Source organism: Balaenoptera physalus (assembly GCF_965194825.1).
Source record: "Balaenoptera physalus genome assembly, chromosome: X".
NCBI lineage: Eukaryota > Metazoa > Chordata > Mammalia > Artiodactyla > Balaenopteridae > Balaenoptera > Balaenoptera physalus.
In genome coordinates this window covers 10614146-10640846 of record NC_138903.1, presented here as the reverse complement: position 1 = coordinate 10640846, position 26701 = coordinate 10614146, and the positions used below count along the sequence as shown (strand labels likewise).

General features: G+C 42.6%; 1 protein-coding gene and 1 long non-coding RNA gene across 5 annotated transcripts in view; one reads left to right on the top strand and one right to left on the bottom strand.

The window, feature by feature from the left end:
* Positions 1-26701, bottom strand: part of FRMPD4 (FERM and PDZ domain containing 4) — a 530997-nt gene that overhangs the window by 176390 nt on the left and 327906 nt on the right. For 3 of the 4 annotated variants that reach the window (XM_082446916.1, XM_082446919.1, XM_082446917.1), the window contains one exon: positions 1447-1563. In XM_082446916.1, coding sequence (XP_082303042.1) covers positions 1447-1563 — 117 coding nt within the window. The remainder of the gene's footprint in view (positions 1-1446; positions 1564-26701) is intronic. The other variant, XM_082446918.1, reaches the window with a different exon arrangement.
* The window catches only part of LOC309652985, a 373352-nt gene that overhangs the window by 191078 nt on the left and 155573 nt on the right, over positions 1-26701 (top strand). The window lies entirely within an intron of this gene.

The window sequence follows — 26701 nt, the reverse complement described above, 5'->3', positions numbered from 1 at the left end:
CACTACAGCCTCTGTGAAAAACAGTTTGGTCATTCTTGAAAAAAGTAAACATCAAAGTACCATATGATCCAGCAATTCCACTGCCAGGTATATACCCAAAAGAATTAAAAGCAGGGATGCAAACAGATACTTGTATACCAACGTTCACAGCAGCATTATTCACAAGAGCAAAAAGGTGGAAACAACTCAAATGTCCCCTGACAGATAAATGCATTAAAAAAAGTGATCTATCCACACAATGAAATATTATTCAGCCTTAAAAGGAATGAAATTCATAGATGTTCTACAACATGGATGAACCTTGAGGACATTATGCTAAGTAAAATAAGCCAGATAAAAAAGTACAAATACTGTATGATTCCACTTATATGACGTACCAGGGGCTGGAGGGAGGGGGAGTGGGAAACTGTTGTTTAATGGAGACAGAGTTTCTGTTGCAGAAGATGAAAAAGGTCTGGAAGATGAAAGTGGTGAGAGTTGCAAAACATTGTGAATGGGGGCTTCCCTGGTGGCGCAGTGGTTGAGAATCTGCCTGCCAATGCAGGGGACACCGGTTCGAGCCCTGGTCTGGGAAGATCCCACATGCCGTGGAGTAACTAGGCCCGTGAGCCACAACTACTGAGCCTGCGCGTCTGGAGCCTGTGCTCCGCAACAAGAGAGGCCGCGATAGTGAGAGGCCCACGCACCGCGATGAGGAGTGGCCCCCGCTTGCCACAACTGGAGAAAGCCCTCGCACAGAAACGAAGACCCAACACAGCCATAAATAAATAAATAAATAAAATTAAAAAACAAAACAAAACAAAAAAACCCCATTGTGAATGTAGTTAATGTCACTGAATTGTACACCTAAAGGCAGTTAAGATGGTACATAAAATTTACCATTATGTTATAGATAACATAACCATTATATATATAACATAAATAACATAACCATTATGTAATATATATTTTACCACAATTTAAAAAAAACAGAGCACCACAAAAAATCCAAAACCTCAGCCAATGTTAGTGGGACCAATTTATAGTACAACCTGTAATGCACATAATCCTTTCAGCTGATTTTTCTAGTTGCAGATGAGCCAGTAACATTCCTGTCTTAATCATTTCTACAAGGCTTTCCAAATGACCCTCCTCCATGTCAAACTTTAGTTACTAGCCTCAGACAATCAGTACAACTGGCCTCGGACTCAATAACATACATGTTTGCTCTGGCCCAGGAGTACCTGATACCCTGGGAATTGTTAGCCTAAGATGGCGTGTGTCCAAGAACAAAGCAACCTCATGTCACAAGATATGGAAGGCCCAGGGGATCACCTGCTTGAGTCATGGCCTCCAAGTGCCTAGGAGTCCCCAGTTTAAGTATGCTAATTCTCCTGGGCCAACGGTGAAAACAGAGACATCCCCAAAGCCAAAGATTAAACTGTTCATGCCATGTGTTCAACCTACTTGATGAAGCAGTCTCGTCCATCCCGGTTTGCCGTCATCTCCCATCCATAGGGCGGCACCTGGTTCAAGCCCCAGGTTCCCGAGGGAGGTGGCCAGCCTGAAGACTTTGTCCTGTGGCTGGAAAAAGAAAAGCAAAGCATCATTACACCTGACTCCGGAACACTTCTTCTGAGACAAACCCCAGAAGGGGCACAGGACTTGCCCCCTCTCCATTACGGGCTGTGTCCTCAGCTGACAAAATGAACGATTAGAATGTTTTTGTGTCAGGTACCACGCTCAGTATCTTTCTTTATAGTATCTTGCTAGCTGTTCCCAGCTGCCCTGTGAGCTAAGTATACTCATCTTGTTTTACAGATGAGGAAACAATGAATGGCTCACAAAGCTTAAGTAACTTTCCTGAGGACACACAAGCCAATTCTGAACAAACGTTTAGCACACTTTCCATGGCACTAGGCATTCCTGGGACCAGACATTAGGACGGTTTGGCATATAAACAGATATCACACCACAATATAAGTGCACAAATGAAAATAAATTCCTATTTTTATGGATCTTAAACAAATAACCCCAAGCCTCAGTTTTCTGGACTCCTGTGACCAAAATACAAAATTTCCACTCATATTAACCACACTCCAGTCAAGGTGACTGGTCATAAAACCTTAGACAAGCTCTCCATTTCTGTTGCAATGAAAATCCACACATTAACTTTTACAGTTTCTAGTCCATACCTGAAATGTGACTCATCAGCAAAATGAAAGGGTAGGTTAAGGAGAATTTTCTAGAAGCCTGCCTTTCCAAGAGCAAGAGGAAAAAGGAAGTGACTTCACGTGACAAGCAGCTGTGATGGGCAGCATTGCACAGTGACAATTCCCATCCAGAGGCCTAAGCCCAGTTTCTGGAACATTGTTGAATCTTGGCCGCTGCTCTGCTGCCTGGGACCTGCAGAAATTCCACTGTCCTCTCATGAGCACCAAAGACTCCTTTAAAGCTCAACCGTGGGAAGGAAATACATGCTACCATTTTAGGATCAACCAACATCCTTCATCATTTGTCCTTTGGCTCCAGGTGAAGCTCCCCACTCCGGATGGCCTGTTAGATGTTCTAGGTGGTTCCAAATTGCAGACAGGAACCAAAGTGTGTATGTGTGTGTTCGGGGAGCAGTGAGGACACTTCCAGGGCCTCAGTCAGCATCTCAATAGTGAACCTGGGAGCCCTTAGAAAGAGGCGCCCCTCCCCCTGCACCAGGCATAACATGCACAGCTTATACAACTGTCCATGGCAGCCCTCCTGCAGCAAACATCCAAATCAGGGGTGTCAACCTGTCTGTGAGGAGGGGAGGCTTTTAACTTCCCAGGATGCAGGGCATCTCACCCCCGACCTCCACCCTCACCCAACTCACACAGCTGACCATGAACCGATGCTTCTCCTCAACGGAAACCAGCCCCATTTCCTGTAAGTTTTCTGGAGAGGAACTAGTTTGCAGAATTTTAATGACCTCCGTTGCCTTTCTTTAACTTCCTTTCAGTTTTCCCACATCCTTCAGAAAGCGTGGGGAGCAAAAGAGTTCACAACTTTAACACAGGTCCCACCAAGTTAGAGGCCCACCACAGGGCTAATTCCCACCCGTGGACTATTACACGAACAGACATGCCAAGTTTTTGTTCCTCTTTTCTGCACCCAAGCCAGCAGTGGCAGTTTCCTCTGGTGGTGTTTGAAGAGCGAGCTGCTTGCCTGCAGTGAGAGCCCATGGCTTGGTCCCCCTGAGGTTCTACAAAAAGCCCGCCAATTTCTCCACAGCAGCAGAGGACGCATTTGGACCAAGCCCTTCGAGGTATGAACACAGTGTATACTGTTGTTAAAAAGTTTTGCAAAAGCAAAAGCGAAAGTACAGTAAGAGGTGACGCACAGAATATTCCTGTAAGTGAAAGGAGGCCTATATAGAGAATGCAACAATTTATTTCGGATTAGTAAATTACGTCCAGTATCAGAATGTTCATCTTTCCCAGAGGGGGCGAACTTATTAAAAACAAACTGTCTGCTTTTCTTTTCTCTTTTCTTTCCTTTCATTCTGTTTTTTCCCCCTGAAGTCTAAATCACTAAAAGAAATATACTGGCCTCCTAATATAATTTACATGTAAAATACAGGGTTATAATAATGAGCAAGAGGGAGCCTGAATTTTATTATAAACTACATTGTCCCGTAAGGTATGTTCAGGAAATAGTAAAAAAAACAACAGTTCAGCGAGATGTTTTCAAATAAAGCCTTTTGTCATAAAACACCAAATACAGTGCTAATACTGGAAAAAACACTCACTGAGTTAATTCGGGGCAAGGGACATCAACTGCTATAAAACAAATCATTGAATAATTAGAATCAGACACGACTACATGTTTGCCTGTTAATATGTTGACATAAAATACATGGGTCGGAATGACATTTGTAGAACTTAGCAAATTAAAATTAAAAGCAAATTAAAGTGCCAGTAGGAAAAAAAAAAACAAAAAACCTCTTTTCTAAGTATCTAACCATACATCCTCAAATCAAAGACGAAGGTCAAAATTAAGGAGGGGTTTGGCTCCTATGTCTGTGTGGTGTGGTTACTGGAAGCCCACCCCAATATACAACCTTGGAAGCAGGCAGTTGCTCTCCACTGGGAAGATGCTCTGGGGACCTCCTTTCCTGGCTCCCACCTCTGTGGCTGCACCAAAGTGTCTACCACTCCCAATTGCCCCCCACCCCAGTGCTACTGAAAGAGAGTTTTTTTCTACCAGGAGTGCAAAGAGCTGGCCCCTGGAGAGCAGTGGCAGGGCCAGTGCACATAAATGTAGAGTCTTCTGGGCCTTTTGCTTTAGAGCCTCCTCAGATGCAGAGATTATCCTCAGGATGGACCAGGTGCTGCCATGAAAATACAGTCCTGTGCAGAACTCCTCACTTCTGGCTGTAACACTGACCCTGTGTCCCAGTTGTGAGATGCATGCCCTTTATTTCCCCCCATTTCAGAAAGAGCCCACTCTGAGTTCCTGGGCATCCTTCCCAGGCGCTGAGGCCTCTTCAAGTTTCTCCTCTTTGAATGAGGTCTTACTTTTCTTGTCCAAAGACCTATTAGCCTCCAAGGTTCTCTTGACCCCCTCTGTGGAGGCTGAAGACTGTCCTGTAAATAGGAACCCTACAGCTCTGCTCAGCTGCCGGCATGCAGGTTGGCCGCATGGAGATTATTTGAAAGGACCCCTCTAGCCTAGGGTTTGCCAGATTTAGCAACTACAAACACGGGACACCCAGTTAAATGTGAATTTCACACAAATATCAATTTTTTAGTATCAGTGTATCTCATATAATATTGAGGAATACTTACACTAACAAAATTATTCATCATTTATCTGAAATTCAAATTTAATGGGGTATCCCGTATTTTATCTGCAAACCCTACTCCAGCCCCTCAAATAAACGAGCACCCAGATTCTCTGAGAGTATCAAAGAGGCTAAAATATCACAGCCTAGAATCTTTCTGATTTGCCTTTACCTTAGTAGCAGGACTGAATACTGCTACCAATGAGTCTAAAATGTGAAAAGAAGTACCCTCAGCTACTTGACTAGATTCAAACCAAACAACAACCTCCTAATATATGTCTAGGGGTGCATGAGGATTACAAGTGGTCAAAATCCAGCATTTTCTGTATTTCCCAAATTGAGCTGACAAGAACCCATCTTGCAGTTTTTGTTAACGATTACCAGGATCTAGAAATTATGATTCAGCAGGTCTGAATTACAACCAGGAATCCATGAGTGAGTGTGTGTGTGTGTGTGTGTGGGTGGGTGGGTGTGTGAGTGTGTGTGTGTGTGTGTGTGTTGAAACAAGTAATCCCGATGACTCTTACCTTAAAGTAGGGTTGCTAGATTCAGCAAAAAGCAAAATAAAATATAGAATGTACACTTAAATTGAATTTCAAATAATTTTTAGTATAAGTACATCCCATGCAACATTTGGGACATAGTTATACTAAAAAATAATTATTTGCTATTTACCGAAAATTCAGATTGAACTAGGCATCCTATATTTTACCTGGCAAGCATGAGGTTTGGGAAGTAGTCCTTGCTACTCAAAGTTTGGGCTGAAGTCCAGCAGCATGGGTTTCTCCTGGGTGTCTGTGTGAAATGTAAAATCTGCATTCAGTCAACAGCCCTAGGTGATTCATATACCCACTAAAGTTTGCTAAGTGCTGCCTAAATCAGCAAACTTTGTGAAGCCTCACCACACATTAGAACCACATGGGGGAACTTGTAAACGACAGATGCCTGGGACCAAGGCCAAGCCATTCGACTCAATATCTGCGGATGAGGCCCCGGCATCAGGATTTTATACCCCGAGATGGCTGCTATGGCTCAAAGTCATTCTACCATTTTTTTTAGCTCACAAGAGGTAGGAGAGGCAGGGTGTGGCGGTCAAGAGCACGCAGGCTGGAGCAGGAGGTTTGCCAAGCGTAGTCTGTGGGCCAGTAGCGGCAGCAGCGTCACCCATGAATTTGTTAGAAATGCAAATTCTTGGGCACCATCCAAGACCTACTAAACCCGAAATTCTGGGGGTGGGGCTGACTCAGCAGTTTGTGTTTAACCAGCCTCCAGGCTATGCCGGTGCCCACTTGAGTTTGAGAACCACCAAGTTGCAATCAGACTCTCTTCAATTCAGGCATTTATTTTTCATAATCTCGAGTGAGTTACTCAACCTCTCTAAACCCCTCAATCCAGCTCCTCCTCTGTAAAACGGTGGTAAGAGGACTGCATCTTGGGGTGACAAAATGCATTTTGTAAAGATTTCAGTATGCTGCCCGGCTCAGAGTATTATAGTATGTGCTATAAATTCTTTGCTAAGTAAATCTCTACCTAACACTCAAGAGAATATAAGACTTGGGGTGGTTACACAAGTATAAATGGCTTCATCCATTCTCAAAACAGCAGAAGGGTGAAAGGCTCAGTCATCTACTTTTTTCCAGTCTGGCCAGAGCAGGGTAGGAAGGGGCTGAAGCAAACAGTTACACCTTCCTATAAGTTAAGAAGTGGATGAGTTCAGCAGAAGTAGAAGAAAATATCAGAAATTTGTTTTGTTTTGTTGTGTTTTTTAACCAGGAATCCTGTGTGTGTGTGTATCTATGGTGCCGAGGGTCAATTTCCACGTGTCTCAGGCCAGGCTTTGAGATTCCTTGCAACTCTCATGTTCTGTGACTTCAACCTGAGATCATGGCTGTGTGAACCACTTTCAAACGCTTAGCTCAGCCTTAAAAATAGCGACCTACATTGGCAGGGCTATTTAAGTCACTCCAGAAACTCCCAACGACTGACTGAACTGGTTTGCAACTTTGTGTTATATTTGCAACAGATTGAAACTGTCTTGGACAAAAAAGATCTTTATATTTCATAAGAAGTGAGAGCAGCTATGAAGGTCACAGGCAAAGGTGCAGAACTATTTATACTGAGACCATTTGAGGAAGCAACCCATGGTCACTTCCTGTGTGCATGCCTCTAAATCCTGGGCCAAATCTTGATGGCAAATCTTCTCTAGGAGAAGCAGTTTATTAGAAACCACGTGCAGGCCGCTAGAAACACACCTCAGTAACAGAAAACGGGATGCTAGGGGAGAAGGAATGTGAGGTCCGGTTCCCAACTCCCAAGTCAGACAGACTCAAATTCTGCCACTTACTAGCTTTGTGACTCTGGACTCCCAATTCTTTGGGTCTTATTGTCTTCACATGTAAAATAGAATTGGTCTCACTCAATGATTCCCTCCCGAGACACGTGGCAACATCTGGAGACACTTTTGGTCGTCATAACCAGGGGAAGCGGTACTCCTGGTATCTAGTGGGTAGAGGCCTACAACGCACAGGACGGCCCCGTCACAAATGACAAATGTGCCCCTGCTTAGCTCATAGAGTTGTCGTCAAGAATAAACAAAGTGATGAATGTACAGTTCTTAGCACGGTTCTTGACATATGTAGGTGCTCAATACACTTCAGTGGGGGAAAAAAAGCCTTCTCAATGTTTCCACTTAAAGCCTAATTACGATAAGTAGAATGCATCTTTACATCGGAGAGCATCCATCTTTACATCAGAATTCACAGTCACTTAATAGCTTCATGGCTTTGGGTGAATTACTTGGCCTTTCCGGGTTTTGGTTTTCCATGTGAAATGGAAATAGTAACATCCACCGCACGGTGATGTTATGCATAGATGAGATACGTAAAGTCCTGCAGTGCTTGACTCATTTAGAATAGTCTCATCAAATGGTATGTTGTGTTATAAGTGGCAGTCATAATAGTAATGGAAATAACTTTTGTATTTAACCAAATAGTTTAAACAGCACTTCTAGATACATTATTTCTTTAGATATTCACAAGCCTGTCTCAGCATGCAACAGAATGCCTGATAAAGCATTAGTGTTTCCATTATAAAGAGGAAGAAACCAAGGCACAGAGAGAAGGTATAACTTGCCCAGCGTTTGGTGGAGTTACCAGCTTTTCTTCACTGGGGGAAATAGGCACCGCGATCTTGTTGGGAGACAAACACCGTGTTTCACATAGAATGTATGAGGGATGGAAACGGGCAGAGAAGGGCAGAGGCCACCCAAACTCATCTGATGCAAAGGGTATCCAGGACTGAACCCCGAGGCTTCCTGATTCAAATTCCCTCTAAATCACACTGTACCATAATTAAGTGTAACTTCAACTCATGGGCTTCCTCGTATACCTGGTAATACTTAGGACCAGTAGCCAGGATGAAGCTGTGTCCTCTGAACTTGGTGTTGAGAAATGAATTTTCAGGTCCGTTTCATATATGAGAAAACCTAAGCCACAGCTATTCAGTTATTCATCCCCGATATAGAATGACTCTATACAAATCCAGTAAAATAAAACGTGACCCAGAATTTGATTATCCTTATCTCTTTGGACTCACAAAGATGATTTTCAGAATAACCCAAGTTATAGAGTGCTAAATATGGTATTACAAGACTTTAAGCACTTCCTCATTTATTTTGCTCTAAATGGTGGCAGGGTTACGGTACCCGAAAACCTACAGAATTCCGAACTTCACAGAGCATGATGCAAGCAGATGACCTTCAAGGTTGACGTGCAATGTGGGTTGAGGTAAAGGAAGCAGAGAGGGAGCGAGAAAAATGAACAAAAGATGGTTCTGGATGAATTTTAAAAACTCCAAATTTGGTGGCAGCCTTGTTCCTTTGGTGACCAACCTGGTGGGCCCCACGGGGGCTGAAGGGGTTCCTGCTCTTCAAGGTTTCTTGTCCCCATGGATCAGTGAGGGACAGACTGACATCATCCCGCCCCCCAGCCTTTTGGTTCCAGTTAATCATGCCGTTGAGACACAGACACCTTCTGAATTAGGTGTATTCTCTCCCGTCTCAGAACTAACCCTCTTCATGCAATCAGGCTTTACTACAGTACTAACAGCATCTCAATCTTATACAAGAGGGAACAGCTTTCCATCCTATAGCCCATTATTAGCAGCTCCTAGGGCAGGTGCACGTGAAGAAAGCAATGTTGATAGGGTGAAAATAACATCAAGGCCTTGCACACAGAAGACAGAATCATCCCGCCAACTATTGTGAAGATTTCACTTCTGTTATGACAAGGAGGACAGGAAAATACAGTAAAGGGGGAAAAGCAGGCAATTCAAAACTACTTTAAATATTAATACCAAGCCTCATAAAAGCAGAAACTTAAAAATATATTCATTACAAAATCACTTTAGTCAAGCAGAAATGTATTATTGATCAGGAGTTTAACTACAGTAAAAAACATTTGGATGTATATTTTCATTACCAAATTTAAACATTTTTCTGATTATTTTCATCTGCTTGGTTGCATAATTTACCAACCCATACAATAAAACTAATTGTGTGATTATATATCCATGGGTTTCACTGCAAACCTCTCACCAGCCTGCTGAATTACTTGTTTCCCAATTGGGTATGTGGGAGAATTACCAGGAGAATTAAACTTAAGCTAACTGGTTCTCCTTCCCCAAATTTGCACATACACACTTGAGCCTCACTCTGTAAACAATCCAGTGACACACTCAAGACATGCTAAGACTCTGAGGCCACATATATAGCTGACCGTGAATCTGGGAGGACAATTATAATTAGCCCTGTGTTGTACAGGAGAAAATAGATGCAGACAGGCCAGGCTGGCCAAGGATGCCCTGAGAGGTGTTACACAACTAAACGTGGGAACAGTCAGCCAATGGTCTGGAGCCCCTCTCACTGGAACGCTGGACTATGTGCTCACGAGGCTGTAGCTGTGGCTCCCGGGTAAGCACGTGATGCCAGGTGCAGATGCTATGCTCGGTGCACCCCCATGAGGCCAGGACCATGTCTCCTCCATCTTTCTATCTCTGTTACACAGACTAGTGTCGGCACACAGGAGATGTTCAACGTGAACTGCACTCATAAAGGAATCCAAGGTACGTGATGGTCCTGGCCCAGAATCTTAGGCATTAAAACCAGAGCTCCCCGGCACTTCCCTGGCGGTCCAGTGGTTAAGACCCCGCACTTCCAAATGTAGGGGGCACGGGTTCGATCCCTGGTCGGGGAACTAAGATCCCATGCAGGCCACGCAGAGTGGCAAACAAAACAAAACAAAAACAAAAACAAACCCCACCATAGCTCCCTGCCTAATCAACGCATATAACAAATGCTGGTTGAGCACCTAGTATGTACCACGTGCTGTTCTAGGTGCTCGTAATACATCACGTCAACACAGAAAATAAACATTCCCAATCATCTGGCCCAGATCTTCTTTTCCAGCCGAGCAACCCACTAATTTTGCTAAGAATATGCTGCTACTTTTAAACTAACTCACCTATATTCCCTGAACACGCATGTTGCCCATGTTCATATCTCCATGTCTTCGCTCATGCTATTCCCTCTGGTTAAAACGTTCTCCTTCCCGCACTCCAACTCCCTGACCTCTCCATATCTGTCCAAAAATGATGAATCCTCCAAAACGCATATCAAATGCTACCACTGCAGAAAGCAGTCCCTGAATCCCCTGCCCTAAAATCATTACCTTGTTTCCCTATGCTCATGGGAAGCGACTGTTTGCACTACTGAGGTAGCATCTACCTTGTATAATTACCAATAACTGTGGGAATACATGTCTTCCTAGATTGTAAGCTCTTGAGCGTTAATACCACTTTACAAAATTCTACCTACTGCACACAGTTGGTGCTCAGTAAACACTTACTTGTTAATACAGTCATTGCAACTTGAACTCCTCTAATTAGCCTTGCCACTTCAGTTGGAATTCTCTCTTGCCAATTGTGATTCTCCTACCCAACTGTGATTTCCTTAGGACAGGGGCGAGTCTCCTTCATGTTTAGATCCCTGGAACCCACATTTGGCAATGGTAGGTGTGCAACATATACTGTTTGTTAACTGACTTGTCCTGTTATACTTGGTTTACTAAGGGCTACGAAGTAGTACAGAAATAGGAATTTTATCATTGCTTTCGATGGGGAACATACATGCATGGAAGCAATAATATAACTTCTTCTGCATGTCACTCTCTATTGTTGAATGGCTAGGGGGAATCTATGTCTCTGCATGATGAAAATGTACAGACATGGGACTCACGGGATTTGCCTCTGAATTCAGCCATGACCAACAAGCCCACACTCTACGTAACTGGATCCAAAACCACAGTCGCTTTTTACATCAGAACTGAGTGCAGGATTTGGCACACGGAAACTTTTATAACAGCATTTGTTTGAATAAACGAATGAATGAATGGGCAGCAGTCAAACTTTGGAGCATCCTCCAAAACGAGCCATATGACAGTGACTAGGCAGGTCCAGGATTTCAACAGACAGGATCCTGCAGCCCAGAAGGCAACGCCAAGATAGGAACTTGCTGCCTCGGCATTCCTGAAAGCCTCCTGCTTTTGTGAAGACAAAATTGCAATTCAGAGGCCCCAGATCAACATCAAAGGCCTGAAATCTAAACCTCACTAATGCCAAATGTTTAAGCCTTGATCAGTGTCCTTGATAGAAGGTCGTTTTCATTTTTCTAGTTCAAGGTTTCCGTAGCTGGAAACGGCTCTTCACCGACGACAAGCTCCCAGTCCTTACCAGGATTGTTCGCTCCCCCGACTTCTCATTTTGTAAAATCTCAATCGCAGAACAGTTGAGTGCAACAGTCACCCCTGTGCTCTCACCTAGAGCAGCGGTCCGCAACAAGGGGCGACTTTGCCCCCCAGTGGACATTTCGCACTGACGGGAGACATTTTTGGTTGTCGCAACTGGGGGTGGTGGTGTGCTACTGGCATCTAGTGGGTAGAGGCCAGGGATGCCACTAAACATCCTACAGTACACAGGACGGCCCTGCAACAAACAACGATTTAGTCCCAAATGTCAAGAATGTGGAGGTGGAGAAACTATGACCTAGGTTCATCAATTATTCGTGTTTTTCAACATTGGTTTTATCCCCTCTCCCTTCACTCCTTTGTCCACTCCCTCTGTTTATATATGTGAAATGTTTACTTGAACCAATAGACATCAGGACATTTCACCCCCAAATTCTGCAGCAACTCTCTCTTAAGAAAAAGGATACTCCCCTTTAAAACCATAATACCATATTGCACTCAAATTTAATATTGATACAATACTATCTAATATATAGTCCATATTCAAATTTCCCCAATTATCCTAATACTGTTCCTTCATAGATTTTTGGGGGATTTGATTTGGTATCCAATCAAGCTTCACCCTGTGCATTCAGTTATCCTGTCTCTTTATTCAGTCGTGTTTTAAAGGTGTAACATTATCATAAATTTAAGACTCGAGAAAAGATGATGCAAACTTTTGCTTCAAAATCCATCGATAATGGCCACTGTTTATAAATCACACCATAGAGCCTTTTCAAATGTGACTCCAGGAGTCCACACAGGGTCTGGCAATGGTACTTGTGCACCAGATACTGTATGTGAGTTGAGCTGACACACAAGTCCTTATGCAAGGCCATAATTGTAGGCAGCTGGGACTGGGCCCCAAAGACTCCTAGGATTTTTCAAAGGGCAGAGTTCAAGATGGGAACATAAATTTAATAACTTAGCAGCAACCAGAAGAAAGAACAAAAAGGGTCCTAGAATTGATGATGAGGAAACGAGCCAGTCACAGATGAGAGGCTCCCACTCCCTGGTTGTTAGGGCAGGATGGGCAACGGGGAGCCGGCACGGGCACACAGCAGGCATCGCAACAAGGGTTTTGACATCAAAGAACATTCTACCCCAGCTAAAAAGCCCCTCACAGATGTCTTGATGTGCCAGGAGCCTGGGCACAGCCAGACTAGGCTGTTCACCTTTGCTGGAGAACGCCAGACCAGAAAGGATCTGAGCTGGCAAAGGAATCTCTTGAAAAAACAGGACAGTTGCGTTGAGCTAACTACTGGAGGGAAGATTGGCCCATCCGGATGAAGAGAGGATTCCGGGTGGACACAAAGGGCATTGTACAGCCAAGCCTCTACAAAGAGAGACTTGTGAGGTCAATCAACAAACAGTCACTGAGCACGGACTCCTCTCTGCAAGGTTCTGGGGTCGGCCTTGCGTATGATGTCACAACCCTAGAGTTCTCACTCTCTGCGCTATAATGTAGTCCGAGCACTGTTTTTCTTTTCCAAGCACCAAGTGCCCTCATGACACTACATTCACTCATTCAATTAATCATTCAAAACATGTTTTTGAGGACTTTTGTGCCAGTCCTGGTGCAGAGCTAGAGCTGTGACAAGCAGATAGGAGTTGGTAACATTGATGAGGAAGGCTGGCCTCGTGGCTCACCCTACCTAGGCATGGTCTGGACACTGGGATTTGCCCTGAGCTTTCATCGAAACTCCTCAGGTAGGAGTCCCACGTTGGGAAATTCAGGCATCAGGAAATAGGGAAGTCTTCCTTACACCTCTCTATTTAGCCCACATGGACAACAATTTCATCCATACTGACCATTAAGTACATTTCCTACTTCACCTCGGGCCCAGTCTTTCGCTCTGAGCTGTAATATGGAACCCGAACACACTCTCAGGACGCAGCAAATGCATCATGTCATCGAACTGAACAGTGATTATAGGAGTAATGAAACCCAGCACTGGCTGCACCTGCCAAATGGCCTAATCTAATTTTCAAATGTGTTGTGAAAATGCTTTTGCAAACACATCATTTTGAGAGGCAGCATTCATGTTCATATTTGACTTATTTTATAGATGACTCATGACCTAATACTGCTACTCACCAAGCTCAGCCAAGTCCAATTGGCTTCCCAGGGAACATCCTCATGAACCATATACGAACAATTCAAACACTTTCTGAGTTAGCTCTCCATTGTGAAAATTATATTTGCACTGTCTGTTGGGGACATGCACATATATTCTGATCATTTTTAAATTTTTATGGATTAACATATAAAGTATGTACTTATATGGACTGTAGTTTTCTTAATCTTCTTAGTCTTGCTTAATGACTTTAGAATCCTATGTTAAAAGTGTACCTAAGAGCTATCTCTCATTCCATTAAGTTTTTTTTTTCATTCTGAGTAAGATAATTAAATATTACTTAAATATTATCCTCAATTAGGTACCAGCAGAAATAAAAGGAAAGAGATTATAAAAGTGAAGAGAGAGAAGAAGAAAGTGCATTGACTATATATGTACCCTTTGCGAACTAGAAGTAAAAAAGAATACAGAAGAACACTGGCCTGGAAGGCATGAGGATAAGTTCTAAGTCTACCATTTATAGCAGGGATCAGCAAACATTTCCTATAAAGAATCGATAGTAAATATTTTCAGCTTCAAGGGTCATGTGGTCTCTGCGGTATTTACTCAACTCTACCGCTGGATCTTTAGTAGCCATGGACAATGTGTAAACTAATGGGCACAGCTGTGTTCCAAGAAAACGTTATTCATGCCCTGCCCACCAAAATTTGTATTTGGCTCATCGGCCAGTTTGCTGACCCCTGATTTACAGTGGCACCTTGGAAAAGTCATTTATATTTCTGTCCCTCGAAATTCTGATCTGTAGAATGAAGGCGCTGGACTAGATGATTTCTGAGGTCCCTTCAAGCTCCAAAATGTTCACCTCCATCAACTAAACAGGTCTCTTTCTAAAAGGCCATAATCTTTAACAGGATGGAAAGAAACCCAGATACACAAATTCCACAAAATTCCTATTTTTCAAAGCATTTGACCCAAAGGTAGAACATTATAGTTCAATCCATCACATAGTTGAGTATTTATGGCGAGTTTTAAACCTCTGAACCATTGATCTTGTCTTATAAATAGGGCCACTATCTGGATGAGTAGTGTTTCAAATATGTAATATGTAGGCAGTCTAAAACTGTAAAGAAAAACTTGCTATAGTGGCTGCTTTCCAAAATTCAAATCAAGATTTTGGGGGGCTTGTAGAAAGAGTATCACGAGCTGATTTTTTTTAGGGTTTTCAAACGTGATGCTATAAGAGGGTTTTAATATCAAGATGTACGATGCCTAATAATATCTACCACTGTTTTAGCCTTATTCACGTTTTTAAACCACCAAAGGCCATTCATTTTCCAAGCTAAAATGTGTCTATTTTCCATTGAAAATACGCTTGAGTTTGGTGTGCTATTTCAGTGTCTGCTGGAGACTTCCTCCTTTACTGCTGATTTATAATCCTTAAAGAACAGATGTTTAGACTACACCTGCTGACACCCTTCACACGGGAAGCCAGGGAGTTCCCGCGCGCCCGGCACACCTAAGCATGCTGGAACGCGGAAATGTGCTGTCTGGCTCCCTTCCCCAGAGTTACACTGCGTGTGTGATATTTTTAATGCGTTATTTATAATATCAACAAAACACATCGTCTTAGCGTGCTTTTTTTTTTTTTTTTTGCCATGTCGCACAGCTTGTGGGATCTTAGTTCCCCAACCAGGGATGGAACCCGGGCCCTTGCCAGTGAAAGTGCAGAGTTCTAACCACTGGACCGCCAAGGAATTCCCTAGTATGCTTTATTTTTCTCTAATTCTAGGAAGATTTCTCGCGGCTTTTCATTTAGCGCTATTTCACACAGAGACGCATGGCTTTGTTCCTGCATTTACATGACCATCGCCTCGCCCTGTCACAAGTCTGAACGCATCATGCAGTTTCATGGCTTCTCTTCATTTTCCTCAGTGATTAATACAGAAGCAACAAATGTGTGTACATGATGCAAACTGCAGAAATTTAAACTTTTAAAATACTCCCTGCCCAGATATCAAAGGGGAATTCATTATTTCCCTAGATTTCTCAATATCTACATGTTTTCAAGGGCATCAAAAATGTGTAAGGGTGGAGAACACAAGAACCCTCATAGAGGACATGAACAGATACACTTGAAAAGATATATCTGCCACTCAGCACCACCCTACTACTGTTTTTTTGGTCTTGAAACAACTGTGAAGATCCGATGGAGAAAACATATTCTAAATGGTGCCGAGTAACACTACTAGGGTTGCTGCTTAGTTTTTGCCCAGCTTCCCCAGCTTCCATTTGGAGTTCATTCATATTTTTCATTCCCTCTGCTCCAAAGGTAGGCATGTTATCACTGAAGACAGAGAAAGATCCAGAAATTCCTTGCCTAACTCAAATAATGGCCACATGTAAGCTCTGCTACATGTTTATGTCCAAACACAATCATTTTATAAAGTGGGACAAAGACCATCATGTATTTCCCAAGATGCGTCATAGAGAAGAAGTGAGCTGAAAATACTGGGAAGACAGTAAGCGCTCAGTATTTCTACATCTTGGAGTAATTATTTCCACAACAAGGAAGACATTTATTTACAAAGCACGCAGACTGGCAAGTGGGAAAGATCTATACTGTAACCATGTCGGACATGCTAAGTTTTTATGAGACAAGTCTTAAAAATCTGTTCCTCTGACAATGATAATAATACTACAACTGTTACTATTTCCAGGCAAAGAGATTTTAGCAACTAAATGATACATCTATTAGAACAGTGCTGAAAAGCCTTTTATGATGAAAAGTGCCTCTTACAAAACAGCTTCTCCAACTTGAAGATGCACACGGATTAGCTGAGCATTTTGTTACACTTCGGGTTCAGATTCAGCAAGCCTAGGGTGGGGCTCAAGAGTCTATGTTTCTAATGAGCTGCCAGGGAGTACTGATGCTGCTGGTCCTAGGAGCACACTTTGAGTACTGAGCCTTAGCGTGTTTTTGAAACAGGAAGTAAACCACCTCTGTTGGAGGTTTCAACTTGGGGCTCCTAGATGGATAGCAGTTGACAGATGTCTGTGATGCCACTGAGGTCAGTCTGGCAGGGATTTGCCAGGATGGACGTCAGAACCTACTCCTTATCTGACACTGACCTTGGGAGACCCAGATCAAGGCAAAAGAGTCCATGCGAACTGGTTTGAATGAGGAAAATATAAAAAAGTATGTCCCCTGAACAAAGGTGGCACCTCACATTCAAGGTCATCTCCATTAAATGGAGCTCTAACTCTTTTCCTTTCAAAATGAGCAGAGAGCCTCCCTTACGATCTGGAATCAAAGGGCTCCCTTCTCTGGGCAGTATCCTGGGGTCAGTGTCTATCTTAGAAACCATATCAGCAGCCACAACTCCAGACAAGGTACACAAGCCATGGCTTGGCCCTAATCTTTGCCTGAGATATTGATTCTTTTAGCAGAGCAGAGTTTGAAAGCTCTGGAAACTTTCCTCGAAGCCTCTACCCTACTTCGCTCCAAAAGGATTTATTGAGCATATATTGTGCCTTAGAACTCACCTAAACTTTGTAAGAACACAAAACGATCACTTGGTCATGGTTCTCCAGGAACATGTACAAAAGCTGATGACAGGAAACTTATCCATAAAATAATCTGAAAGCAACCAAGAACAAACTAGATTGAAAATAGGTATCCCTACGGAAGTCGTATCCATCCTATTAGAACCGTTTCCTGTGCTGCCTCCTTCCCAAAGGAGGCTGGACTCTTCACAGCCAGCGGTGCTGTCTCCTCCCTCTATTCCCCACATCAGTGGTCAGCAAACCACAGCTCATGGGCTCGGCCCACTGCCTGTTTTGTAATTGAAATTTTAGTGGAACATGGCCATGCCCATTGATTGAAGTATTGTCTACGGCTGCTTTGGTGCGAAAACGGCAGAGTTGAATAATTTGACAGAGACTATGTGGCCTGCAAAGTCTAAAATATTTACTATCTGGATCTTTACAGAAAAAGCGTGCCAACCTCTGCTCCAGAGTAATGAGCACCTTCCGGACATCACTTCTATTGCTCCTGTATTACAGTGCACTCTAGATGGGGGATGGGGGCGTGGGGAGGCTGGGAGGGCGGTGAGAGAGAGAGAAAGAGAGAGAGATCTCCAGGGTCTCTCTGGAGACCCTACTTGTACGAAGAGTAGTACAAGTCCAGGTGATGTCATTCACTTTCTGGCATAAGTGACCCTGTATCCTACAGGGATACAGTTCTCTCGCAGGTTCCAAACTTTCTTATATCCGAGTAAGTCATGGACCACCAGCATAAGGATTTGCCTAAACTTGGAGCTCAATGAACAGAGTTGAATGAAACTCAACTCTGGAGTTTTTCTAGGGCACAACTGAAGCTGTGGTATTTAGGACAGTGAAATTACCGAGAGCAATAAGCAAACATCTGATTATACCTGTAACGAAATTAGCAGAAACCAAATGGTCCTTTTGGTTTCAGCAAAAAGAAAAGTGGCTCTTACAGCCATTTTGTTTGATGGGGATTTTATAAGAGGCTCCATAATGAATTGCAGCCATAAAATACATGATATTAGCACTAGCAATCCTTGGTGAATCTTTACTTCCAAGCCATAGCAGAGATAAAGAGCACAGTCCGTGCCCTTTCCAATGCAAACAACCCAGAAACACAGCCATTGGCGCGCAGGTTTATGGGCTGTGTATTTCTCCTTCTGCTCCAGCAGCCCAATTCATCTGGTATTTTACAGTCTTAGCTGGGCTCCAAGGACCCAGCAGGAAGAAGAGGCAGTAATTGCCTTTTGTAAGCAATTAACTTTTTTCTTTCTCTTAAAATTTCCTCCTTTATGTTCATCAATTTTTAAGAATGGAATAAAAATATACACCTTCTGTCATTGCCTCTGGAAAGGAGACTAAGTCAAATCCTTTCCAAACTATCATATTTGTCCACTGTAAGTTCTGACGCTCAGCATTACATTCATTTACTATCATTCTACTGGAGCAACAAATTCCATACTTTTGCAATTGTGAGTCCATACCACTCCTACTAGTTGCTAAGATCATAGCAGAAAGGAGTTTCCAAGATGCTGGTGAGTCATTGGCCCTTTCAAATAAATGTATTTAATTTTTATGGGTATAGCATGCTATTTACTTTCCCCCCTCCACTAAAAAAAAAATCAAAAAATTGTACTTTTGCCCATAACCAGATTCTATATCAGAAGTTTATATGTAAATTTAGAGGATTAAAAAAAAAAAACTTAGAAACAATTTGGGTGAAAAAGACTAATAAGTGTGATGCTTAAATTCAGTATACTTGACTTAGGCATGGACCACAAAACTACACGGTAAAAATTGTGCATTTCAGTGAATGTTCTTTCCTAAAAATTTAAAATTCACACAATTCCTCTAAAGCACAGGGGAATTGACCTTCATTTCATGAAACATGAGAATATAAATATTCCAATAAAAGCTCTGGTATCTTACATCCAAATGGCATTCCAGCAAAACAAGGAGCCATACTTTGTTTATGGAAGATAATGAGGTGTGAAGGAAACATACAGGCTGAATTGGTGTGCCTAAACTCGTGATGGATCTAATAATGAAGTTGGTTGTGTCTGTTCCTCTGTGTTGAATGACAAAAACTGAGAACTCCAACTCAGTGGAACCTATACCCCATGTGGGGTACAAGGCATTGACTCTAGCCATCCTTTAAAATGCTGGTTAAATTCTCACCTCCTTCTGGAAGCTTCTGCACTCTAGTCCAGTCCACAGTGAGGTCTCTGAATTCCTTACCATCTCACACCTCCACTTGGTCGTCCAGAGGCAACTCAAATTCAGCACATCCAAAACTGAACTCATGTTCATTCTCTCCAACCTACTCCTGTGCCTAACTTCTGAATCCCTATACACGGCAACCCTTGTACTCCAAGAGAGGCTGCAATGAATTCCACACATTTCCTGAAAGATATCTGCCTTCTCTTATCTTGGAGGGTTTAAGATTTTTGGCCCCTGAAGCCTAGAAACCTTCTCCAGCTCTCCATTCATTCTCCCAGCTGACTTATTATCCTTCTGGCTTAATGGTTCATCCTCCGAGAAACAGTCTATCAACCTGCTCTGTCCAATACGGTAGCTACTCACCACATATAGCTATTGAACACTGGAAATGTGGCGAGTCTGAATTGAGGTGTGCTGTAAGTGTAAAATACACATCAGTTTTCAAACACTGAATAGGAGAAATATATAAAATGTTTCATTAATAATTTTTAAAAATTGATTACATATTGAAATGATACTACTTTGGATATATATTGGGTTAAGCAGAATATACTATTAAATTTCACAATTTCTTTTTTATTTTTAAAATATGGCTATCAGGTGAACTAAAATAACATATGTAGCTCGCATTATAGTTTTTTGTTGGACTGCTCTAGACCCTTGGGACAGGGTCAGGTGTTCCTCTCAGATTTCTTTATATCCCCCATTCTTTTTGTTAATTTGCCTGGTGACTTGTCTATATGTTCTGGGCTCCGTTGGCTGCCTGAAGCACGAAATTTGTGGTCTTGTTCAGTATTATACACATAACTGATGCCCAGTAGGTACTCACATGTTTGCTGAACAAACACAAGAACTACACTAAGAATCAAGAGACCAGAGCTGCAGTCCCTGGGCCATGGTTAATGTGGGAATTAAACCAGGTTGTCTCTACTGGCCCTTCTACATTCACTGACTGCAAATATCTAGCATGGATATTTAAATGAGTCTCTTCCTCCTCATCAGATTTTTAGCTCTTTTGAAAAAAATGTCTTATATTTTCCTTATTATCATCCACAGGACTCAGTAAATACTATTACCTTAAAAGTCATTATCAACTCAAACAATAGTAAGCTAAAAATACTCGCTTAAGAGTTTTATAGGTTGGGCCTGATGTGGGAGAGTAAGTATTCCACTAAGTTGGACTCTGCTTAAATCAGGCACAGAGGCGGAACCTCTTTCCCGGGAGGGGAGAGGCTTAGGGCAAGGCCTGGGGGTGGAGGTGGGAGGGTGAGGGGAGCAGCAGACATAGCTACAGCGGGGCTGGCAAGCTCCCTAAAGCAGCTGGGCAAATTCACCACACGCCACACCACTGGGAAGCTCCCAAAGAAGCCAGTATTCAGGAATGGCTGTTTCCAGAGACACTCTCTTTTCTCTCTCACCTCCAGATAGTAAGGAGTAAGCAAGCAACACTGCCCCCAAAGTACTGGCTATTGCTACCTGAGTTGACCATCTAACTCCATAACAGTGTCTCAGGACCCCTAAATCACCTGTTCTGTGATCTCAAGATGCTTCTTATAGAAAAACAGAAACTTAATTTATACCCACAACAAAAAAAGTGCATAAATGATCAACTGCTCAGTTTATTTAATGAAAACATCCACATCAAAACATATGTTTTGTTCATAGGCTTTTAAAAAAAATTTAACTGGAAACCCAGTTGTCCAATTCATCATCACTTGCAAGTTCAAAGTCTAAGTTAGCTTCACGCTGTGATACATGTTTCTGATGTGAACTCCTGAAGTCATTAAGATCATAGGCTTTATTCACAGAAAGGATGCCAGCCATCAATCATGACACACAAGACAACCTGACACAGGCCACTCTCATTTTAGTGAAAAGAAGGAGCGAGCTGAAAGTAGCTTTGTCTAGAGCACACAGGAATGAGTTGAAAAGGAAGAGGCACTGCATACAAGAACAAGCCACAACCACTGAAGCCCATGCGCCTAGAGCCCGGGCTCCGCAACAAGAGAAGCCACTGCGATGAGAAGCCCACGCACCGAAATGAAGAGTAGCCCCTGATCGCCACAACTAGAGAAAGCCCGCGTGCAGCGATGAAGACCCATTGCAGCCAAAAATAAATAAATAAATAATTTTTAAAAAAAAAGGTTCTTCAGGGTTCTTCTTAAAAAAAGAAAAAGAAACATAATAAACTTCTTTAGTGGGCTGCAAAATCCATAATTACTATTTATATTCTATTTATGCCATTATATTGCATGTGTATTACTCTCCCATTGATATCCAATATCTTATGGCTAAAAACTCTTTTCTGGGAGATACAGTCAAAAATGCAAAGGCATATTGGGAATTTTGCTTTTCCATTTTCATTCTTTTTCCTTTTCTTTAAATGTAGCCTGTCTAAAGCTTCTATTCTGGAACCTCTCCAATCGCCCCTGGAGAATTTGCCATTCTAACTCTCAGAGGGCTTTGTTGTGTTTTTCTTCTCACCCACTGCCTGCCTTCCTCTGAGTCTGGGATTTTAGCCATGTGTCCTTGAAGCCAGTCTCTGTTTATATAATTGTTCTAATTTCTTTCTTGCAATTACTTTTCTTTCTCCTTCTTCTTTTTTTAAAAATCTTACCCTTTGTTCCATTTCTTTTTCATCTCTTGCCCTAAGAAATTTCTCTTTCTGGCAGGCTCCTCTTCTTCTCTTTGGCAGTATTTCATAGAGGCACAAATAGTCATGATGAGGAAAATATGCACTTGCAAAGGGGGCCTCACCCAAGGAGATAAAGCCACTCTGCAGACATAATCTCATCAATCTCCCCTAAACTCTGCAAGGAGGAACTCATTTCCTAGTAGAGACATGAGAGGGTAAAACAGCTGCATCCTGAGCCTTAAAGAACCAGGAACACCAGAACACCCAAAGCAACCTACAGATTCAATGCAAGCCCGACCAAAATTACAATGGCATTTTTCATAGAACTATAGTTCTATTTAGAAAACTAGCTCTAAAGTTTGTATGGAACCACAAAAGACCCTGAGTAGCCAAAGAAATCTTGAGAAAGAACAGAGCTGAAGGTATCACACTCCCTAATTTCAAACTGTACTACAAAGTTATGGTCCTCAAAACAGTATGGTAGTGGTATAGAAACAAACCCATCAGTGGAACAGAATTGAGAGCACAGAAATGAACCTACACACATATAGACAATTAATTTACAAAAAAGGAGCCAAGAATATACAACAGAGAAAGAACAGTTTCTTCAATAAATGGTGCTGGGAAAACTGGACACCCACATGCAAATGAATGAATCTAGACCACTATCTTACACCATACACAAAAATCAACTCAAAATGGATTAAAGACTTGAATGTAAGACCTGAAACCATAAAAACCCTAGAAGAAAACATTACCTCCTTGACATCAGTCTTAGCAATGCTTTTGTGGATCTTACTCCAAAGGCAAGGGAAACAAAGGCAAAAATAAACAAATGGGACCACATCAAACTAAAAAGCTTCCACACAGCAAAGGAAATGAAAAGGCAACCTACTAAATGGGAGAAGGTATTTGCAAATCATGTGTCTGATAAGGGGCTAATATCTAAAATATACAAGGAACTCATACAACTCAACAACCAACAAACAAACAAACAACCAGATTACAAAATGAGCAGAGGATCTGAAGAGATATTTTTCCAAAGACATACAGATGGCCAACAGGCACATGAAAAGATGTTCAACATCACTAATGATTAGCAAAATGCCATTTAAAGCCACAATGAGATATCACCTGACACCTGTCAGAATGGCTATTATCAAAAAGATAAGGAACAACAAGTGTTACCAAGAATGTGGAGAAAAGGGAACCCTTGTGCACTGTTGGTGGAAGAATTTTTATATTTAATGACCTAAACAACCCTATAAGGTTGTTCCTATACCCATTTCACAAATGAGGAAACTGCTAGATCTCTTGCCCAAAGTAATCTAGCTACTAAGTGGACAGAGCCAGCATTTCAAGCCAGGTTTGTCTAATTCATATCCTGGATCTACACTTTTTTTCTTTTAAACTGTTTCTTTCTTGACACTAAAGAAAAGGATTAGCACCTCCCCCTGCTCCTTCGCCCCCTTCACCCAGCCTGTCCCCCTGCAAGCACCTGACCTTGGAAGGCTCCCTCCATGGGAATTAAGAGCTTCGCCTACTGGAGACCTTCTTCCTGTGAGCAGGAAATGCCCGCCAAGGGACATGCCATGCACACCATTTTGCTTGAAACTTGAAATGCATGTTCCCAAGAGGCACGATGGTACTGCCAGCACATCCTCTCTGGGCCTGGTGTTGCCAAGGGCACATGGGAAGCCAAGAGCCTGGGGACATTTTCCTGTGCCACCTGTCCCTACCCTGCCACAGGCTGTTGAGTGCTTCAATTTTTCAGGAGGTTCCCTAGGGCAGGAACTCTTTTAGCATTCTACTGGGAATGCAAATGTGTAGTTCTTTAGGTTTCTGCTTGGAGACAGGAAAAACAAAACAAAGAAAACACTACAAGTCCCCAAAGACCCTTTTTGGCCCCTTTAATCTGTAAACAAGGCCCCTTATGCACACACGTTAGTTCACATAAAGAAGATTAACCACTGTGCCACTATAAATAAGAGATGGGCAATAATTATTAACAATGCAGTAAAAAGGGAAGTGTGTAAATATGAAAAGTTTTCATATAATCTTTAAGAGAGAAGGAGAAAGAAGAAATTTTGCTTCCCTACTGATCTAATTATCTCATCATCCAGCCTCCCCTGGAATTATCTACAAGGGCAGTATTCCCTGAAAGATGTAATAGCTCAATAATTAGTTATGGGCAGGTTATCTGCAAGAAAGAACTGCAGAAAATTAAGTCCTTTTAAACACACGTCCTCGGCCAGCATTCTAAGCCTGGGTGTTCATGACATTGCCAAAGGGAGCCCAGGCCCGGTATTTTAGTGGACGTTGTAACCAAGTGGATGAAACCAATCCCAACACACAACTACTACTATTTTCTAGTTTACAAATGAGGACTCTGAGATATGACCAAAAGTAGACTCAAACCTAAGAAATATGCCATATTTTCGAGATCTACGTTCTGAAGCACCATCACCACCATTTTCTAATTACCCCTTGCTGATGAGGGGAAACACGTTGAAGTGACAAGTTTAATGAGGTATTTTCATATTAAAAGTGTGCTGACACCTTATACATTTTATGGTTCAAGCCCCTTATTTTATCCATCACCAAGGGCTGATATACAGGACCGTTCTCCTGCTGGGCATGTTTCAGGTGTGATCGGAGTGACGGTGCCGGTCCACTTTGGTTACCATATGTGGCAAATTCTATGTAGCAGGAGTTGGGTTGGATGAGACTGGGGCAACATTCTAGGGTTGCCTCCTTAATTATTTTGTTTTAACCTGAAAATACTTTACAAACTCTGTTTATTCTATAACAATGAAAGCAAAATCAAAAAGCTTTGTGGCTAAGTAATCAAATAATCATAACGTTGAACAGGAATATCCACACCCATTGGACTATTATACCTGTAGGCGGGAGCACTGAATAAATCTCTGTCAACAGAGGACCGCAACACTGACTCATTGACTGCTAATGATGCGCTGTGCTTCTAAATCACCCCCCCTGTGTCTAACACATGGTCCCTAATCACAAGGAGCTTTCAGTAATCAGAATTTGCCTCTGTATTCAGCAAGGCAGCCTAAAACAACTCAGCTGAAAAGACTGATGCCTGCCCAGAGGGTCTTCTTACACGCCCAGCAAGGAGGGGCTTACAAATCATTTACGGCTAAAGCAGCAGCTTCTTCAGCTCTATGAAGGAAGACCCCAGGAGAAGCCTGTGCCTGGCTCTGCTCTGTGACTTGAGTTCTCAGGCTCCACGCTGACCTCATAACAGATATTTTACACGCAGCAACTCTTCTTTTAAAAGCACCTCCAAGTTATCATGATTAGGTTTGGGGAAAAAAGTTGAGTGATGGTCTTAAGAATTTTGAGTTGTACAAACTTAGCTTTCACACTGGTTTCCACGTTCTCTTTTGCACTTCTGAGTGTGGCGAAAAGTGGAAGAGAATAAAAGTTCACATAAAAATTTTCAAAACTCTTAACAATACCCTAGAGCAGCGGTTCTTAATTACGGATGGTTTTGCTTGTCCCTACCTCCACTCCCATTCGAGGGACATTTGGCAATTTCTGGAGACATTTTTGGTTGTCACAAGTGTGCGTGGGGTGCTGCCATTGGCACCTAGTGGGTAGAGAGGCCAGAGATGCTGCTAAACATCCTACAGGGCACAGGACAGCCCCCAACACAAAGAACGATCCAGCCACCCATGCCAAGTGTGCCAAGACCGAGAAGCCCTGCTCTACAGAGAGGGCACAGGAAAGTAGACAGAGGGGAGTTGGGAGTCCAAAAGACTGGAGGTTGAGTCTGGGCTCTGTCTTTGGCATGTAACTGAGCTTCAGTTTCTCGTTGCAAAATGAAAAGTCCCTTCTCCTTTGGTTGTGGTTGAATTAAATGAGATGAACAACGCCAAGTACAGAGATAGGTGTTCTTCCCTCACTTTCAGGGTAAACCACCTTGGTAGTCAATGAAGCCACAGCAATGGGTCCTCAACTATGTGCACTGCCATCTCCAACCTCCCGGGGTTCTGGTGATAGCAAATAAGGGATGAGCACGACTCCCCTGAATACAAGTCCAACAGCGAGCACCACAAACTCACCCTCCTCAGATGTCGTTGCTCCCTGGCCTATATACCAGCCAAGCAAAGTTGCTGCTCACGCGTGCTTTGGGCTTTGCTTCAATTCTCATCTGTGTTTAGGAACCGCCAAACCCAATTTGCCCTTTCCCCTACCATTCCAAACCCTGCTTGCATCACCCCTCCTTTACGGAGTCTTTTTCCATCAGCCCTGATATCCAGTCACCTAACTTTATGACAGAACCCATCTTGTGTGCTTTTCTAAAGTTCTTTAAAATTGTATTATTTTCACTTCAGATGTCCTTGTTGAGTATGTGTTTCTCATTGTATTTATCCTTGCTCCATTAGTTATAAACTCCTTAAAAGCAGGCTTTGTGTTTCTTAGTTCTTGAGCATCTTTCCTTAGGGCGGCATGTGATTTGTTGCAGAGAGAGGCTTCTGCTCAGGCACTGACAAGGCGGCTTCTGCTAAGCTCTTTTCATAGTCAGGAAGGTCGGCTTCACTCGGGTCCTGAAATATCTTTC